The 20118-nt window shown below is 42.6% G+C and overlaps 1 protein-coding gene across 26 annotated transcripts in view; it reads right to left on the bottom strand.

The window, feature by feature from the left end:
* EPB41L2 (erythrocyte membrane protein band 4.1 like 2) overlaps positions 1-20118 on the bottom strand; it is a 236759-nt gene that overhangs the window by 76703 nt on the left and 139938 nt on the right. For all 26 annotated transcript variants that reach the window (XM_029082926.2, XM_029082766.2, XM_029082749.2 and 23 more), the window contains one exon: positions 5376-5480. In XM_029082926.2, the coding sequence (XP_028938759.1) occupies positions 5376-5480 (105 nt within the window). The remainder of the gene's footprint in view (positions 1-5375; positions 5481-20118) is intronic.

The raw sequence follows: 20118 nt of genomic DNA, 5'->3' as shown, positions 1-20118 counted from the left end.
AGCTCTCAATAAATAAGATTGAATTGAAAAAAAGGTAATGGCAAGGTCAAGAAAACAGCCCCTCAACTCTCAAGCAGGGGAGATACTTTTCCAGAAATATGCCAAGTACTAATTCATTTTTTAAGATGATATTTGTTAAGCATTTACTCTGTGCCAGGCACTGTACTAAGCTCTGGGATAGGTACAAACTAATCAGGTTGGACACAGTCCCTGTTCGACATGGGGCTCAGAGTTTTAATCCCATTTTACAAATGAAGTAACAGGCACAGAGAAGTGAAGAGACTTGCCCAGGGTCAAACAGCAGACAGGTGGTGGAGCGGGATTAGAACCCATGTCCTTCTGACTTTCAGGCCTGTGCTCTATTCCTTATGCCACACTTCTACTCTATCTTTTGATATAGTAAATGGCAACTGACAACAAGCACTTCATATTAAAAGTATAATATTGAGAACAAAAAGGCTGCCTGAACAGGAGACTCCTGAATAAAGTTATGCAGTGATTGCCATATTTTCAGTCCAGCTACACTTTCAGTAGCAGACTTTTTGGGAAGATTTGTTAATACCTACAAAGACGTAAAGCAGGGATTTTAAAGCTATCGGTGAAATCAATCTAGACTGAATATTAAACTGCTTCTACCTGATGCAGAGATCATTGATGTGAAAGGTGATTAGGACCATAAAAATTTCCCAGTAATGGTAACCCTAATGCTGGATCGGAGGTAGTCTTATATTCCCCCTTCTAAAAGAGTGCCTGGTATTCAGTTTCTACACCCCACAGCTGCAGTCTAATACAACAGCTGGCTCATAAATGAACGGCTGTGGTGAATGCCCAAGAATGAGAAAAACACATCATTCAGCATTTAGCCCCGTCCCGGCTGGGGGTGGGGAGAGGGAGCAGGGCCAGAAGGAGAAGGGGATTCGGAGATTTGTGGTATTTTAATCTGAGGAGGTAACAACCACAGTAGGGAAAAAATGAATCAGAGAGCAATCTGGTGCCAAGATGAAACAATTCACTCTTCAGACCTCTTGGCGCAGAGAGGGGGAATGCGAAGGAATGAAAGAGGATCAGCCCATAAAACCTTCCAAACTGTAGGTTTTTGGGGAAGCGGGTAGCCTGGGGTAGTAGTTGTTTGCTGCAGGCCCGGTACCCAGGCAGCCCATGGTAATAACCACGCTGGGAGTGGGTGGGAGGTCCTGTCATGAATACATAGGAGTTGCCATTCAAACAGGGAGAGAAAAAAGGCTGCAACCGAGGTAGGAGGGGCGCTTCCTATGAGCCTAGGAATGACACGCTCATTCCAGGCAACGTGCATGGTTGAATGAATAGCAAGAAGGTAGTGAGAAGGGGCCTAAGGAGAGACAAATTTTAGTCAATTCCTACTTATCCTCTCCACCTCCTCCTAATCTGTCAGAACTCTGCGTGTCCACTGATGCCTCCCAAGCCAGCAATTCACATCTCCCCTAATCCCAAAAAACCCCATTGTTTGCCCACTCCTCTCTGCATTGAACGCAAACTCCACACCATTGGACTTGAAGCACTCAATAGAATCTTCCTCCTGTCTCACCAATCTCCTATTTCAACACGGTCTTGCACACTTCGTTCATCTTTTACCAACCTTTCACTGTACCTCGGTCTCATCTTTCTCGACACCGACCTCTGGCCCTTGTCCTCCCTCTGGCTTGGAACTCCCCGCTCCCACCCCCGTCATATCTGACAGACCACCTTTCTCCCCATCTTCAAAGCCTTTTTAAAAAGAAAATCACATCTCTTCCAAGATGCCTTCCCCAACTAACACCTCACTTCCCTCTCAGTCCTCCCCTTCTGCATTGCCGAGGTCCCTTGGTCTGTTCCCCTTAAGCGCTTCAATATTCACTCCTTCCACAGCCCCACAGGCACTTATGTACATATCCATCTGAATTTATTTTAATGTTTACCTCCCCCTCTAGTCTGTAAGCTTCTTGGGGGCCGGAACTATATAAACCAACTCTGTCGTAGTGTGCTCTCTCAAGTGCTTAGTACAATGCTTTGCGCACAATAAGCACTCAAATACCGCTGACTGATTGAGGTCCAGGCTTAGGGACGGGTGGAAGGAAGGATTATATAGAAGCCTGCTGGGTACTCCATTCTGATCTTCCTTGACCTCTCTGCTGCCTTTGACACTGTCGACCATCCCCTCCTCCTCCATACCTTATCTCAGCTTGGCTTCACGGACTCCGTCCTCTCCTGGTTCTCCTCTTACCTCTCTGGCCGGTCATTCTCGGTCTCCTTCGCTGGAGCCTCCTCCCCCTCCCATCCTTTAACTGTTGGAGTTCCTCAAGGGTCAGTTCTTGGCCCTCTTCTGTTCTCCATTTACACTCACTCCCTCGGTGAACTCATCCGCTCTCACGGCTTTGACTACCATCTCTTCGCAGATGACACGCAGATCTACATCTCCGCCCCTGTCCTCTCCCCCTCCCTTCGGGCTCACATCTCCTCCTGCCTCCGGGACGTCTCCACCTGGATGTCGGCCCGCCACCTAAAACTCAACATGAGCAAGACTGAGCTCCTCATCTTCCCTCCCAAACCCGGTCCTCTCCCAGACTTCTCTATCACCGTGGATGGCACGACCATCCTTCCCGTCCCGCAGGCCCGCAATCTCGGTGTCATCCTTGACTTGTCTCTCTCATTCACCCCACACATCCTATCCGTTACCAAGACCTGCCGGTTTCACCTCTACAATATCGCCAAGATCCGCCCTTTCCTCTCCACCCAGACGGCTACTTTACTGTTACGGGCTCTCGTTATATCCCGGCTAGACTACTGTGTCAGCCTTCTCTCTGACCTCCCTTCCTCCTCTCTCACCCCGCTCCGGTCTATTCTTCACTCCGCTGCCCGGCTCATCTTCCTGCAGAAACGATCTGGGCCTGTCACTCCCCTTCTTAAACAACTCCAGTGGTTGCCTATCAACCTCCGCTCCAAACAAAAACTCCTCACTCTAGGCTTCAAGGCTCTCCATCACCTTGCCCCTTCCTACCTCTCCTCCCTTCTCTCTACCACCCACCCCGCACGCTCCGCTCCTCCGCCGCCCACCTCCTCACCATCCCTCAGTCTCGCCTATCCCGCCGTCGACCCCTGGGTCACGTCCTCCCGCGGTCCTGGAACGCCCTCCCTCCTCACCTCCGCCAACTGATTCTCTTTCCCTCTTCAAAACCCTACTTAAAACTCACCTCTTCCAAGAGGCGTTCCCAGACTGAGCTCCTCTTCTCCCTCTACTCCCTCTGCCATCCCCCCTTTACCTCTCCGCAGCTAAAGCCTCATTTTCCCCTTTTCCCTCTGCTCCTCCACCTCTCCCTTCCCATCCCCACAGCACTGTACTCGTCCGCTCAACTGTATATATTTTCGTTACCCTATTTATTTTGTTAATGAATTGTACATCGCCTTGATTCTATTTAGTTGCCATTGTTTTTACGAGATGTTCTTCCCCTTGACGCTGTTTAGTGCCATTGTTCTTGTCTGTCCATCTCCCCCGATTAGACTGTAAGCCCGTCAAACGGCAGGGACTGTCTCTATCTGTTGCCGACTTGTTCATCCCAAGCGCTTAGTACAGTGGTCTGCACATAGTAAGTGCTCAATAAATACTACTGAATGAATGAAAGAACCAAGAGCTGGAGACAGTCTCCTAATAATAATAATGATGTTGGTATTTGTTAAGCGCTTACTATGTGCAGAGCACTGTTCTAAGCGCTGGGGTAGACACAGGGGAATCAGGTTGTCCCACGTGAGGCTCACAATCTTAATCCCCATTTTACAGATGAGGTAACTGAGGCCCAGAGAAGTGAAGTGACTTGCCCACAGTCACACAGCTGACAAGTGGCAGAGTCCAGATTCGAACCCATGACCTCCGACTTCAAAGTCCATGCTCTTTCCATAGAGCCACGCTGCTTCTCCTAGAGGTGCCAACAGTCAGCATGTTAATTTAGCCCAGCCAAGCAAACTTCTGGCAGGTGCTGCAGCTTGCCCGGGATGAAACGGCGATGAAAAAGTAACAGACTGGATGAAATGCCCACTTGGAAGAATCTCGTTTGCCCAAAATCACAGAGCAGACACGTGGCAGAGCCAGAATTAGAAAGAACCCAGGTCCTCTGACTCTCAGATCTGTGTACTCTTTCCACAAGCCAGCTGCTCCTGAATCAACCAGTACATTCATTCATTCAATAGTATTTATTGAGCGCTTACTATGTGCAGAGCACTGTACTAAGCGCTTGGAATGAACAAGTCAGCAACAGATAGAGACAGTCCCTGCCCTTTGACGGGCTTACAGTCTAATCGGGGGAGACAGACAGACAAGAACAATGGCACTGAAAGAAGGATTCTGAACAGAGGCTTGTTGGCCTTCTTGCCAATCAGATCGCGTCGGCCCTCAGCCCCCTCTTTCTGGGTCAGACACGGGACTTCCACCTCAACAGGCAGATTGGTAGATGGACCCATTGATCAGTTCATGACACTGGGAGCCAATCAGAGGAAGTGGCTTGTGGCAGCCCATAAATCAAAACTTTTAGCAGATGGAATATGATCAAAGCCATTCATCCAGACTCTTAGCAAGCCCCAGCCATTCACAGTTTAGCAGATTCGCACACTTGTGATGGACCAAGACAGTCTTGCACCAACTGCGAGACTGTTTCTTGTGGGCTGGTTCTGCAGTGACACACATTTTCAAACCAGTGTGGTTTGTGCCAATGGGAAATAAGTGCTCACTTGCCTTCCTGTTTTAATCATAACATCTTCTCTATGAACTTGAACCATGATCAAAACATTCTAGTAATTGTTCAATCATTGATAGGTACGAAAACACGTGTTTGCAACAGTCACAGTATATAAAATTTCCTTGTCAAACCCTGATAAAATCTATCACGTCTAGAAAACATTTCAATCTTGAACACTTAGTGTACGCAAAGGACTATACTAAGTGATTGGGAGGGAAAGTACACTACAACAGAGTTGGTAAACACAATCCCTACTTACAGAATAGTGGGGGAGACAAAATAAATTAGAGGAACAAAGAATATTTCTTGGATGTCTATCCAAACTAAACAGTGCAGAAACCCAGAAATGGACATGGTCCCCATCCAGTGATCTGAAATCAACTCAACCGAGGGAGGTGGGGGTAAGGGGAGTGGAATAAAGAATAAAGATAGGGATGGAGAATGAAATCTGGGAATATCCATGAAAAAAGTTGCAGCCACTTTTTGCGGGGGGTGGGGCAGAGGGAGAAACCAGATCAACAAGGTCAAAAATCACAAACTCATACTTTAAATACTTAAAGGTTGAAAGTCATTTTTAAATTCTCAGTGTTTACAATAACTTCAGAAGTCAGTAAAACAAATAAATTCTCTTACCTTTTGTTCTGTGTTCTCTTGAAACAGAAGCCCAAAGTAGTCCTTCTCCAATAGATTGAGCTGCTCACAGACTTTGTCAAAAAGCACTTGACCCTTTGCCCGTTTCTGGAAGATGAAATGTAAACGCAAATTTGGTGACATCTTACCTTTCAGGAACTAAACTATCAATAAAGGAAATAAGTATTTCACATGCATATTTTAAAACATTTGAGGACACAGGCAGAAGTAACATATCATTATTATTATTGTATTTGTTAAGCGCTTACTGCGTCAAGCACTGTTCTAAAAGCTGGGGTAAATACAAGTTACTCAGGTCAGGAACAGCTCCTGACTCATGTGGCTCACAGTCTTAAGTAGGAAGGAGAACAGGATGGTAGTTTGACTTAGTTAATAATAATAATAATAATGTTGGTATTTGTTAAGTGTTTACTATATGCAGAGCACTGTTCTAAGCGCTGGGGTAGATACAAGGTAATCAGGTTGTCCCATGTGGGGCTCAAAGTCTTCATCCCCATTTTACAGCTGAGGTAACTGAGGCACACAGAAGTGAAGTGACTTGCCCACAGTCACACAGCTGACAAGTGGCAGAGCCGGTAATCAAACCCATGACCTCTGACTCCGAAGCCCGGGCTCTTTCCACTGAACCACACTGCTTTCTTAAAGTTGCCTTTAAGGACTTAAGGGGATCAAAATTATTACCATTTGCTATAGTTTTGATCTTGAAAATTTAACCCACAGCATATACATGAAAGAATAATCCAAACACATTCATCTGGTGTAAAGACCAAACATACCATATTTTCTTCATTCATTCAGTCATTTATAGAATGCTGCTGCATCTTCCTGACTAGCTCCCTCCCAGCCCCACAGCACTTACGTACGTATCCGTAATTTATTTATATTAATGACTGCCTCCCGCTCTAGACTGTAAGCTCATTGTGGGCCAGATGTTGGTTATATTGTTATAGTGTACTCTCCCAAGCACTTCGTACAGTGCTCAGCATGCAGTAAGTGATCAATAAATATGACTGACTGACTGATGGAAGAAGCTCCAGATGCCAGGGAGACATGTAACACAAGAAGTCACTGGCAGGAGTGTTGCAACCAGCAACAGGAAGGGGGTGGTATGAGACCCTGATGACCTTTAAGCTTCGGGGTGACACTTTCAGCTGTAGATTGGTGGCAACAAGAGAGGCACAGGGATTTAACGTGCCATGAGTAGGGTGTCCAACCCTGTGGGAGAAGAATGAAAAATCTGGAGAGCTTCAGGACCCAGTGGAGGCTTATTAGGGTGCATGTGTTTCTAAAGTGACTCTGGGGATTTTTCTGGCTCTTTTGGTCTGAAAACCCCCGGTAATGTCACACAACAGAGTTACTGCCAAGAGTCACCTAAAGCTATGCCAGGCACTGCCACAAGTCATCAGGGCTGCAATAGATCCTAATGAATACAAGTAAATCAAAAGGAACTGTGAGTAAACGTATGGGGAAAAAAACATGATACAATCAGATTCATGAGGAACAAATCCTGATCATACTGTGGGATGTGCCTGTATAAAACCTCTCAAGCTAGATCACCCAGGTCTTCAACTTCAACAGACTGAAAGCCAAGGACTATTGTATCAAAACTTCTCAAATTGATAATCCAACAATGGTATTTACTGAGCATTTACTATGTGCAGGGCACTGTATAAAGCACTTGGGAGAGTACATTACAACAAAATTAGCAGATAATGACCTTACAGTCTAGAGGCTGTAATTTGAAAACTTTATTTTTTATGAAGCCTGGTCATTTAGTAGTATAGAAAATTTTATAGCATTATGATTCTGATTTTCTTAAAATCCAGATTAATTCTAGAAAATGGAGCATGTAGTTTTTAAATTTTTAAAGTTCATGTCTAATTTGACTACAGCTGTCAACTCAATTTGACAGATGTATGATAAATGGCTACTGTCTCCACTGATGTCAATGTCACCACCATGAATTCTGCCCCTTAACTTTGTTTTTCAGTGTGCCACAACAAATTTTTCTGTGAAAAAGATGATTTCCCTTCTTTTCTCCTTTTTCTGTAAAGATTATGGAATTTCCCTGGGTAACAGTATCATTAAAAGTGACATGAAAGCCCCCAATATTGGAAATACAGAATCTGCTTTTCCCCCCAAATATTAAGGTTGACAAAATCCAATAGTTATCCTCCAAATGATATATTTTTAATCCATAAATTACAAGTTCATGTGTCATTCATGAATTCAAGTAACCGTTTGGGTTGCTAAAATAAACTTTGGTTTCCCCTAAATATCCTGCAAGGATTTCTTAAGTACTCTAGTCCTCTCATTGTGTTTGACCAGTGCATTGTATTAGCTGTATGAAAACAGGACTGCTTTACGATCACTTTATATACTCTTCACACACTTGCCTCCAGATAAGTCGTTACCCTATTTATTTTGTTAATGAATTGTACATCGCCTTGATTCTATTTAGTTGCCATTGTTTTTATGAGATGTTCTTCCCCTTGACGCTGTTTAGTGCCATTGTTCTTGTCTGTCCGTCTCCCCCGATTAGACTGTAAGCCCGTCAAACGGCAGGGACTGTCTCTATCTGTTGCCGACTTGTTCATCCCAAGCGCTTAGTACAGTGCTCTGCACATAGTAAGCGCTCAATAAATACTATTGAATGAATAAGTCACCTTATGTGAACTGGTGACCATCAACACAGATGGAAAAGGCTTTAACAACCATGGAAGAAAAGCTTATTGTCCTATCAATGCCTGAACATAATCACACTGGTAGCTTATTTCCAATTGATGGAAATCCCAGGGGACACTACACTGAGAGGACCAGCCAAGGAGTCAGCTGGGTCCCTGAAAAGCCTGCTTAAGCAGTTCCTTAAGTAACAAGACAATAATAAAGTTCCTATGCCTCCCACCTTCTAAAATGGGGATGACATCCCACCGGATTATGAATTGGAAGTTTAATCAGAAGGTGAAAAATTAATAATCACACTTCAGAGATACTGATATTCTTCAATAAACATCTTGCAGAAAAGAACTAAGGAAGATTTTGTCTGTTCAAAACAATATCACTTGTATACAAGTGTAACATTGATAAATGCTTAAAACAAATGGAATTTAATAGAATCTTGATTTTCTCAGTGGAGGGGGAGAGTGCAAAAAAAATGCAGCCCAATGACATAGGATAGGAAAGTTCCCTCCTCCTCATTAAAGATTGGCCAGTGGCATTTAGAAATAGCACTGGCCACCAATTCACCTCTTCATGTATGCACAATGAATAGTTATTAACATGCTTGGTTAAATTCAGCGATTTGAAAGACAATTTTATTCCATTATAAATCCATTTCTAATGGGCTTCATTTTCACATCAGTAATCTGATTAAGAAAAAACATTTTCTGAGACAGAGGATAAATCAGACCTACATCACAAGTTTGGGACTGTTTATAAAAATCCACTAGGAGTGGATTTCTTAGCAGTCAAAAGTATGTAGAATACAGATTTGTCCTTTACTTTGAGAATGACTAATCTAAACCCAACATTTCTATGTCTATGCAATTATAGCAAAACAATCTATATTCATGAACACATCACTAAACACAGTCTTTTCATTTGTTTGTTGCTCTAAGAGATCAAAGGCAGGTGACAAGAGGAAGCAGGGAGCTGGGTGATTAACAAGTGACCCTGGCCCCTGTATGGTCATGTAAAAACTCCAAACCAATTAATAATAATAATAATGTTGGTATTTGTTAAACGCTTACAATGTGCTGAGCATTGTTCTAAGTGCCGGGGGAGAAACAGGGTAACCAGGTTGTCCCACATGAGGCTTATAGTCTTAATCTCCATTTTACAGATGAGGTAACTGAGGCACAGAGAAGGTAAGTGACTTGCCCAAAATCACACATCTGACAGGTGGCGGAGCCGGGATTAGAACCCATGACCCCTGACTCCTAAACCCGTGCTCTTTCCTCTGAGCCATGCTGCTTTCATATGGAAATTTTCATGGGTGATATTATGCATTGAGCACGCTTACACAATAGTAAGTATATTCTTCGGGAAAGATTGTTACTTTGGAAATATACTGTGTCTGCTAATTCTGCTGCATTGCACTCTCCCAAGCACTTCGTACAGACCTCTGTACATAGTAAGTGCTTAATAAATGCCATTTATTGACTGACAGCCCCATGTCATCCACGTGAATGTGTCTGTTGTACTCTCCCAAGCGCTTAGTACAGTGGTCTGCCCACAGCAAATGCTCAGAAAATACAATTGACTGAGCTCTCACCAGGAATATGAATTAGGTAATATTTTTCTGATGGACAAAGAGGATGTCAACTTACACAGTCCCTCAACCTTGTACCCACACCACTCACTCCAACCTGGAAGATTTTCAGGGCCTGCAAATTCCAGGCAAGCTGAGTTTGGTAAGGGACTCAGTTCCCTCGGATCACAGTTGCCGACCATGTGGACCCCTGAACCAATGAGGAGGGAAGTAATCTGATGGCAAAAATACTCCATTCCATAGGTTTGCCCTAATGTTTTCCAGCCCAATTGGGCTGATCGAAGAATTACGAAGCCCTCTTCATTAGTTAGACAATGAAGCAGTTAACATTCATTCCATTAAAAAACATGTGGCATCAATTAGCTTTCTTTCTCTCTGCTTCCACCCCAACCCCTCTGGCACATTAGAGAGTCTTATGTTGATATACTCAGGGCATTCCCAGAACCATTAGAAAATGTTACTATGTGAATGTTAAAAGTGCAGTTGGTTAAAAAGGGGTTATGGGATAAAATTGGAATTATTGGGTAAATTAAACAAAAAAATTCTGTGCTGTTTTTCTCAGCTATTAGATGTGGGAAGGTGGAGACATTTGACCTTGAATCTATCGAATACAAAGTCATCAGGGAAAAAATATTGATTGCCTGGATTATTTTAATAAATCAGTTGTATTTACTGAGCACTCATTATGTGCAGAGCACTATATTAAGCACTTGGGAGAGTACAATACGACAATTAGCACACATGATCCCTGCCCATAATGAGCTTAATAATGACATTCCTATCAATAAAACAAAATTAAATCTTCTATGGACCCAACTAAGAAACTACTATTCAGACATAGCATCAAACTCCTATAACTTGACTCCCTATCAATACAGCACTCTCATTTTAAGTGGGTTCATTTAATAGGATTGCCCATCAATATTTCATGAACCGCTAATAGTGTGAAACTCTGCAATCAGCAAAAAATAATCAGCAGGTAAACCGGACTACTTACGGTGGTAGAAGCAGAGGAGATCTGGTTTAATGCCATCAGCTGACAGGCAGAGCATCACAAAATACATGTGTGTATTTGCGAGCATTTGAATTATTCAGAAGCTATTGCACTCTAAATGTACTGCATAGGCATAAGATACACTAATTGTCCTCTGTTCCAATGGGATGGTGATATCGAAATATCTCATTTTTTCTTTCTACACTAATGCAGAAAAGGGAACTCAGAGTTCATGCCCTACACTTGCCAGGAGTAGTAGTGTTTTTACACTAAATACCTAAAGGAGAAGACATAACACAATGTCCATCATGTTAATTAACCTAACTGCCTTCAATGGACACTGTACTTCTCCAGACATTCAAGACACAAAAGAAAAATACCTAATGAATGCAAAAGCCAAAAGGATATTCCTTGGCCAAAATGAATTGTATGTTCAAAAGGGAAGCTGCAGTGCTATGCTCGAGTCAGTTTTAGTTACTCCATCTATTAAATAGTTGAACTCTGCATTTGGGGTTGACCTGATACAACTTTATGAAGAGAAAAACTAGGGGGAAAGAGATGATCCATAAAGTTAACTCGCCATCTTTAGATTTCTTTGGGCCACAAAATATATCCCCACGTGATTATATATTTCTGTACTGGGGAAAGAGTGGAACAGGATGGGAGGAGAGATGGGAGGAAATTAAGAAAAAGGAGAGGGAAGAGGGATGCATATGCTGGCAAAACACAAACAACTCCCTCAGGTCATTTCCCTTTAGAAGCATGATGCACTTGCTGAGAACAGATTCTTGGACTGAACACTTTATGGGTCAGAGACTGTCAATTTCTAGTTTGAAGGTCAATTAAATAAATGAAAAGTCTACACTGTTGTTAAGAGAAGTCAAACATAGCTACATTGTTCACAATAGCAATCTTACATTCCTGTACTAACTGCCAAAAATTTTGAGCAGGCTTTTTTTTTTCTCCCTTTAACACCAATGATTGGAAATGCAAACAAGACATTTTCATATGTTTGAACGGCTGATAATTCAAAGCAGACTTGTGTTCTACTTTCTGGGTTCCAGATTTCTGGCACAGGTTGTATTCCACTAAAGGCAGCCTCAGGAGATAAAATGAGATTTCCTAGACCAGTTCATTTACAATCCATAATTCGGGGTAAAGGGAGATTAGCTTTTGGAAATGACTTCTTTCAAAAAAATTCAGTGAAATCTGTTGGTGACACAACTGAAGACAAGCAGTTTGCAGCATTATCATTTGAACTGAGCCCTCCATGCCTGTCCCATTAACTTGTGGCATTTATCAATGGGGCCAAAACAGACCTTTACTGGGGACCTCTGGGCTTAGAGGAATTTTTGCAATTGCTTACACTGCAGATCTGAGTAGATGCCACACACTACTGCAATTCCGCAAACGCGCCATCAGCTCTCTTTGTGTAGGCCCCTGTGACACTGCAGTGATTGTGTGTTCCATAGCTAGTGATGGGAAGCTCACAATGAGACACACACACACTCTGTCTGCTCTTGCAGTGAGAGATTTGCTCTAGCTGAAAGCTACACTATACAAATATAAAGGCCAAGGAAAGAAAGGTATGTGCAGAGCAAACAAAACAACAGAGCCATTGTGCTTTGGTACTGAGGGGGGGGAAATAAAATAAAACCCTAAAAGGCAGGAAGCTATCAGAAGATTTGAAATGACCTGACACCAACATTTACCCCACAGAAACTATTTTTTTTTTAATTAATCTGGAACATTTATTTTCTGGTATGCTCTTAAATTAATTCCAATCCCTCAAAATTAAAGTATCCCATCTGAGGAATGACTTTTTTCCTACCCCTCTAAACACACTTTCCCCAAAAAAAAGGAAAAAGAGAGAAAAAGAAACAATTCTACTCACTTCAAATATAATTGAGAACACAAAAAAAATTTTTTAAAGTTTTGAAATGATTCATAAGCACATCCCTATCAAACAAATACCATTATTATTTATCCAGAGGAATTCAAACTCTTTTATAGTATTTGTTAAGTGTTTACTGTGTGCCAAATACTGAGGTAGATTCAAAGAGGTCAGATTGAACACAGTCCCTGTCCCACACAGGGCTCACCTTAATCTTCATTGTACAGATGAGGCAACTGAGACACTGGGAAGTTCATTCATTCATTCAATAGTATTTATTGAGCACTTACTTTGTGCAGAGCACTGTACTAAGCGCTTGGAATGTACAATTCGGCAACAGATAGAGACAATCCCTGCCCAATAACAGGCAAGTTAAATGATTTGCCCATAGTCACAGTAGACAAGTGGTGGAGCTTCGATTAGAACCCAGGTCTTCTAACTCCCAGGCCCGTGCTCTTTCCACTAGGCCACACTTCTCTAACATCCATGTGACTGGAAGCAGTGGGATGGACCAGGATTTTAGTGATAAAATTTGCATTTAAGAGAACAGTAAAGGAAGTCTCAGATGAAACTTTTCTTATGACGTCCTTAAGACTTGACTTTGGGGACAATATTTGGAAAGTTACTTGAAGCGAACAATAAGACCTTAGCAATGTCATTACAAGATGAGACCAATGGTCTATCCTGATCAAGTTCCTGTATCTGACTGTGGTAACAGGATGCCCTTATGTACATTCATAATAATGTTGGTATTTGTTAAGCACTTACTATGTGCCGAGCACTGTTCTAAGTGCTGGGGTAGACACAGGGGAATCAGATTGTCCCACTTGGGGCTCACAATCTTAATCTCCATTTTACAGATGAGGTAACTGAGGGACTGAGAATATCATTCATTCATTTAATCATATTCAATAAGCACTTACAGTGTGCAGAGCACTGTACTAAGTGCTTGGGAGAGTACAATATAGGGACTCTCCCAAAAGATCCCCAAAATTCCTTCTTGCAGCCTATTAAAGCCTTCTGGCATAGCTTTTAAATAAGTTTTTTTTTTCTTCCTCCGGCCAGCAGAAGGAAGTAATACAAAAAGGGAAAAATTTTGACATTGCTGAGGTGAATTAATATGGTCCCTGCGAACATGTTTACCAACTCCACTATACTGTACTCTCCCAACTCTTTGGGACAGAGTTCTGCACACAGTAAACACTCAATAAATACAGTGATTTAAATTCTTCCAGAAATATGAGAAACAGCGTGGTTCAGTGGAAAAAGCTCGGGCTTGGGAGTCAGAGGCCATGGGTGCGAATCCCAGCTCTGCCACTTGTCAGCTGTGTGACTCTGGGCAAGTCACTTAACTTCTCTGTGCCTCAGTTACCTCATCTGCAAAATGGGGATTAAGACTGAGCCTCACATGTGACAACCTGATTAGCCTGTATCTACCCCAGCGCTCAGAACAGTGCTCTGCACATAGTAAGCGCTTAAATACCAACAATATTATTATTATTATTATGAATACAACTGGCTTCAAATTGAGTATTTAAAGGAACACCATAATCACAAATCCAAAAAAACGCCTACCAAGAGTGTAAGGCAATCCTCGCTACACATTGTTTATAATTTACTCCTAATCATTACGTCGGATGGAATGGTACCACCAAGCATCAGGTTGCTACTGCTGGAGATGGAATACTCAACTGACTGGACCACTGTAATAACATTTCTCATAGTGTTAAGTTATTTGGGTGATTTAAGCTGGAAACTCTAGCTTGAGCCTTACACAATGTGCCCTGGGCCATATCTTTTGCCTCTGAAAATAAGAAAGCAAAAGTTAAGGGTCAATACAACTTGGCAGTTTTTTAGGAAATGCTGGATATTAGCTCCCCTTTAATAAAGACTCTTTGTTCGGGTTCCCCTGGACCCCGCCCTGCCCAGCCAGATACATCTTCACTACATACATTCCTTGAAGGGGCTAAAAGTGCTATAAAATGACCATTCCACTCCTAGGCTAAATTCACACAAACAGTAAGGTCTTCAAGACAAGGCAATTTGCTGTGTTTTTGCTTTTTTTTGGGAAAAGATAGTGGTGACACTTTGTAGCTCTAAACTCATTTTTAATCAATCATATCTCTGGGAAAGTAAAAATAAAAGACCAATGTCATTTGGTGTCCCTCGGCCACTGAAAAATACCACTTTTATTTCGCTTTATCAAAACTGTAAGGAGCCATGAAAATCACCTATGTCAGATTCAGTAGAGATCAGTTGTTCAGACGTGCATAAAATTTGGTTGCGCAGGCATCTCTTAACAGCCTTTTGTAATAAAAAATTAATTGGAACAGTACTGCAGTGTAGGAAAAAGAAAAGTCCAACTTAATCTTCATTTGCTCCAACTGAATAGCTACTGGGTTACCAGCAGCTAATAACTTCCTGAAATCTCTTGATTTTCTACTTTGGTTGGAGTTCCATGTCCTATAGAAAGAAGGACTGTAAACCTTTTTTCAGCATCTTCTTTAAAAGTTTGCCTTGCTCTGGCTTTTTCTTTATAGAAACAAGCTTTAAAATAATCCTTCCAAATGCCCAAACAACTTTTACCTAAAAATGTTCACTCAATCCCACAGTTCGATTATTCAAAATCCTATTCCAATGGATCATGTGAAAAGTTATAATTATTTTACTGGTGTTTTCCAAACTTTTTTTTTTTTAGAATAATGTTAAGTATGAGCAATTACAGCAAGCAAGATCATCTCTGTGTGTGGATAACAGGATGGTTTTGACATTATTTCATCCAGTGGCTATTTCAGGACATTCCCTGGGAAAAGAAATTTCACCTTCAGGCGTTTTTAACAGTTCTAAGGGATAATGCTTTTCATTCATCCAGAAAATAGTACATTTTTTAGAACAAATACTATTTAAGTACCAAAGATAAACAACAATCTAGTACTAAGGGGGGAATGTATCATTATATCAACTTTCATATGTAGCGGCGTGGCTCAGTGGAAACAGCACGGGCTTGGGAGTCAGAGGTCATGGGTTCGAATTCCGGCTCTGCCACTTGTCAGCTGTTTGACAGTGGGAAAGTCACTTCACTTCTCTGTGCCTCAGTTCCCTCATCTGTAAAATGGGGATTAAGACTGTGAGCCCCGTATGGGACAACCTGATCACCCTCTCCCCCAGCACTTAGAACAGTGCTCTGCACATAGTAAGCACTTAACAAATACCATCATCATCATTATTATTATTATTATCAACTACTTCTGCTCCCTTTCCCCATTCAACTGAAAGTTTCTTAGGGGCAGGCAGGGATCATGCTTTACTTTTTATGTTCGCCTAGCTTTTCGTACAATACATTGAACTTATGTTCAGCTTTTTCTTTGAATCTTTCCTTGGAGGAAAAAAAAACAAAACACAAACTTGAGTCAACCAAAAGTAGAGAAGCTGTGTGGCCTAGATGAAATAATAGTAATAATCATGATATTTGATAAGGACTTATGTGTGGAGCGTTCATTCAGTCATACTTATTGAGCACTTACTGTGTGGAGAGCACTGTATTAAGCGCTTGGTAGCAGTTTGGAAGGAGAGGAAAGGGCAGATCTTGGTGATGTCATGAAGGTGAGATCGGCAGGTTTTAGTGATGGATTGGATATATTGGGTGCATGAAAGAGCGGAGTCAAGGATGACACCATGGTTGAGGGCTTGTGAGACGGGAAAGATGGTAGTGCCGTCCACAGTGACGGGAAAGTCAGGGAAAGGACAGAGTTTGGGAGGGAAGATAAGGAGCTGAGTCTTGGACATGTTGAGTTTGAGGTGGCGGGCAGACATCCAAGTAAAGATGTCTTGATGGCAGGAGGAGATGTGAGCCTGGAGGGAGGGGGAGAGAAAGGGACGGGGAGGGAACAGGGGAGGAGATGTAGATTTGGGTGTCATCTGCACAGAAATGAAAGTGGAAGCCATGGGAGCAAATGAGTTCACCAAGGGAGTGAGTGTAGATGGAGACCAGAAGGGGACTAAGAACCGATCCTTGAGGAACTCCTACAGTTAGGGGATGGGAGGGGGAGGAGGAGCCTACCAAGGAGACAGAGAATGAACGGCCAGAGAGATAAGAGGTGAAACCAGGAGAGAACAGAGTCAGTGGAGCCAAGGTTGGAGAACATGTTGAGGAGAAGGGGATGGTCCACAGTGTCAAAGGCAGCTGAGAGGTTGTGGAGGATTAGGATAGAGTAGGAGCTGTTGGATTTGTCAAGATGGAGGTTATTGGTGACCTTTGAGAGGGAGGTTTCAGTGGAATGGAGGGAATGGAAGCCAGATTGGAGGGTGTCCAGGAGAGTATTGCAGGAGAGGAGTCTGAGGCAGTGAGTATAGACGACTCACTCCAGGAGTTTGGAAAGGAAAGGCACTAAACTAAGCACTGGAATAGTCTGTAAGCTCTTTGTGAGCAGGGAACATGTCTACCAAATGTTCCGTTAAGCTGAACTCCCACGTGCTTAGCACTTGCTCTGCACACAGTAAATATTCAATATGATTGACTGGATACAAGATAATTGGGTTGGACACAATACCTGTCCCACACAGAAGAGGAAATTGAGACAAAAAGTTAAGTAGTTAAGCCAGGTCCTCTGACTCCCAAACTTGGCTCATTCCATTAGCCCATGCTGCAAGAGCAAGGAACTGGGAGTCTGGAGACTTGGGTTCTACTCCTGGATGCACCACCTGCCTCCTGAATGACCTTGGGCAAGTTGCAATTGCTATGTGCCTCAGCTTCTTCATCTGAAAAATGGACCTAAAATACCAGTTCTCCCTCCTCCTTAGCTCCTGAGTGCCATGTGGACAGAGACTATGCCCAACCTGATGATCTTGTATCTACTCCAGCCCTTGGCATATATTAAGCACTTAAATACCACAATTAAGAAGTCAGAACAGTGCTTTAGCTGTAAAATAGAGAAGCAAGAGCCTTGAAACAAACAATTCACCAGTCAGAGGGGGGCAACTAATCCATCATTTAGATACAAGAATAGCTGTTAAAATGCCTGCAACAGATTGAGAATTCCTACCTTAGATTAACACTCAATCTTGTGACCTAGATAAATCTTCCCTCTCTAACAGAGAGAGAGAGAGCAAGAGAGGGAGCAAGCACATCTGCTGCTTCTCTTATCTGTCTCACTAATGACATGGTCCCAGACCTTGTGCCAACACAGAGTTTAAAACTATTCTTCAGAGGCCTGATCCAGATGATTTATCCATGAGTGAGACCGGAGGGGCTGTCTGCTTTGAGGAGATTTTGTCTTCCTCTAATAAAAGAAACAATTTAGTTGAATAGAAAGTTTTGACTGTAACAATAAACCATAACCTTGGATTACCCAGGAAAAAAAAAGTGCTGGTTTAGTTTTTCACTGACACTAATGGGTGACCTGGGACCAGAGTGGCTGTTTAGAGATGTCAGTCCTTGCATGCATCATCTGAGTATCAAAATTTAATCTTGCAAACATTCTCATATTTAGAGATTTCTCAAAGAGGGCCAGAAAGATCAATATATATAAATAGTAAAGGGATTGTCTGGATATTTGGGAAATTAATGATAAAAAAACTAAAAAAATGCATTTGACCTATGATGATGATGGTATTTGTTAAGTGCCTACTCTGTGTCTAGCACTGTTCTAAGAACTGAGATAGATACAAGTTAATCAGGTTGGACACAGTCCCTGTTCCACTTGAGGCTCAAAGTCTAAGTAGGAGGGAGAACAGGTATTTAATCCTCATTTTACAGATGAGGAATATGAGACACCGATCAGTTAAGTGATTTGCCTAAGGTCACACATAGGCAATTAGCAGAAGTGGGATTAGAACCCAGGTCCTTGGACTCCAAGGCCCATGCTCTTTCCACTAGGCAACACTGCTTCTATGGAAAACAGCTGCACCCTCGGAAAACAGCTGCAAGGAAAGCCCCCCACCAAAAACAAAGTTGCTTCATGAAACCCACCACATCCACTTAGCATTTCCTCCTGCCTTCAGGTCATCTCTACTAGAATATCCCACTGATATCTCAAACCTGAACAGTTCCAAACCAAAATTCACCTTCCCTCCCAAACCCTGTCCTCCAACAAACTTTCCTATTGTCATAGACATTACTACTAGATGTTCTTCCCCTTGATTCTTTTACGAGATGTTCTTCCCCTTGACTCTATTTATTGCCATTGTTCTTGTCTGTCTGCCTCCCCCGATTAGACTGTAAGCCCGTCAAACGGCAGGGACTGTCTCTTTCTGTTGCCGACTTGTTCATTCCAAGCGCTTAGTACAGTGCTCTGCACATAGTAAGCGCTCAATAAATACTATTGAATGAATGAATGAACTACTATCCTCCTTGTATCATAAACCCTTAAACTTGGCATTACTGTCTACTCTCTCCTCTCATTCATTTCACACATTCAACGTCATGAAATCCTTTTGTTCTACCTTCACAACACTTCTAGAACCTGTTGTTTCCTCTCCATCCAACCTGCAACCATGTTGATCTAAGCACATTATATCCTACCTTAACTACCCCATCAACCTTCTCACTGACCTCCTCCCTGCCTCCTTTTTCAACCCTCCAGTTCATATATCGTACTGCTACCTGAATCATTTTCCCAAAAAACAAAAATCACATTCAGTCCATATCTCCCCTTTCCTCAAAAACCTCCAATGGCCGTCCATCCACCTTTGTATCAAACAAAAACTCCTTACCATCAGCTTTAAAGCACTTGATCAGCTCTCTCCTCTTACCTCACCTCACTGACCTAAGGAAACCAAATCTACACTCCACTCCTGTAACAACAACCTACTTTGTAACTGTCATCTATCTCGCCACCAAGCCCAGCCCATGTCCGCCCTTGGGCCTGAAACTCCCTCCCCGTTCATATCCGACAACCACCATTCTCAGCACCTTCAAAATCCTCCTAAAAATAATGTGAGAAGCAGTGTGGCCTAATGGATAGAGCATGGGCCTGGGAATTCGATGGTCATGGGTTCTAATCCCAGCTCCACCACCTGCCTGCTGTGTGACCTTGGGCAAGTCACTTCACTTCTCTGTGCCTCAGTTACCTCATCTATAAAATGGGATTGAGACTGTGAGGCCTACATGGGACAGGGACTGTATTCAACCTGATTTGCTTGTATCTGCCCCAGCACTTAGTACAGTGCCTAGCACATAGTAAGTGCTTAAATACCAAAATTATTACCTCCTCCCAGAGGTCTTCCCTGACTAAGCCCTCACTTCCCCATCCGCCCTCCCTTCTGGATCAACTAGGCTGGGTATCCCTTAAGCACTTTGATACCCCAGCCCCACAGTACTTGTGTACATATTCTAAATATTCTACTACTTCCCTTTCCTGTAATTTATTTTAATGTCTGTTATTCAGACTTGGGAGGCCTCTTGAGAAGTAGCATCGTGTAATGGATAGAGTAGACTGTAAGCTCGTCAATGGGCAGGGATTGTCTCTGTTGCCGAACTGTACATTCCAAGCGCTTAGTATGGTGCTCTGCACATGGTAAGCGCTCAATAAATACTATTGAATGGAGTACAGGCCTGGGAGTCAGATGG

This window comes from Ornithorhynchus anatinus, chromosome 2 (assembly GCF_004115215.2).
Source record: "Ornithorhynchus anatinus isolate Pmale09 chromosome 2, mOrnAna1.pri.v4, whole genome shotgun sequence".
Lineage (NCBI taxonomy): Eukaryota > Metazoa > Chordata > Mammalia > Monotremata > Ornithorhynchidae > Ornithorhynchus > Ornithorhynchus anatinus.
This window is presented reverse-complemented; position numbering and strand designations above follow the sequence as displayed.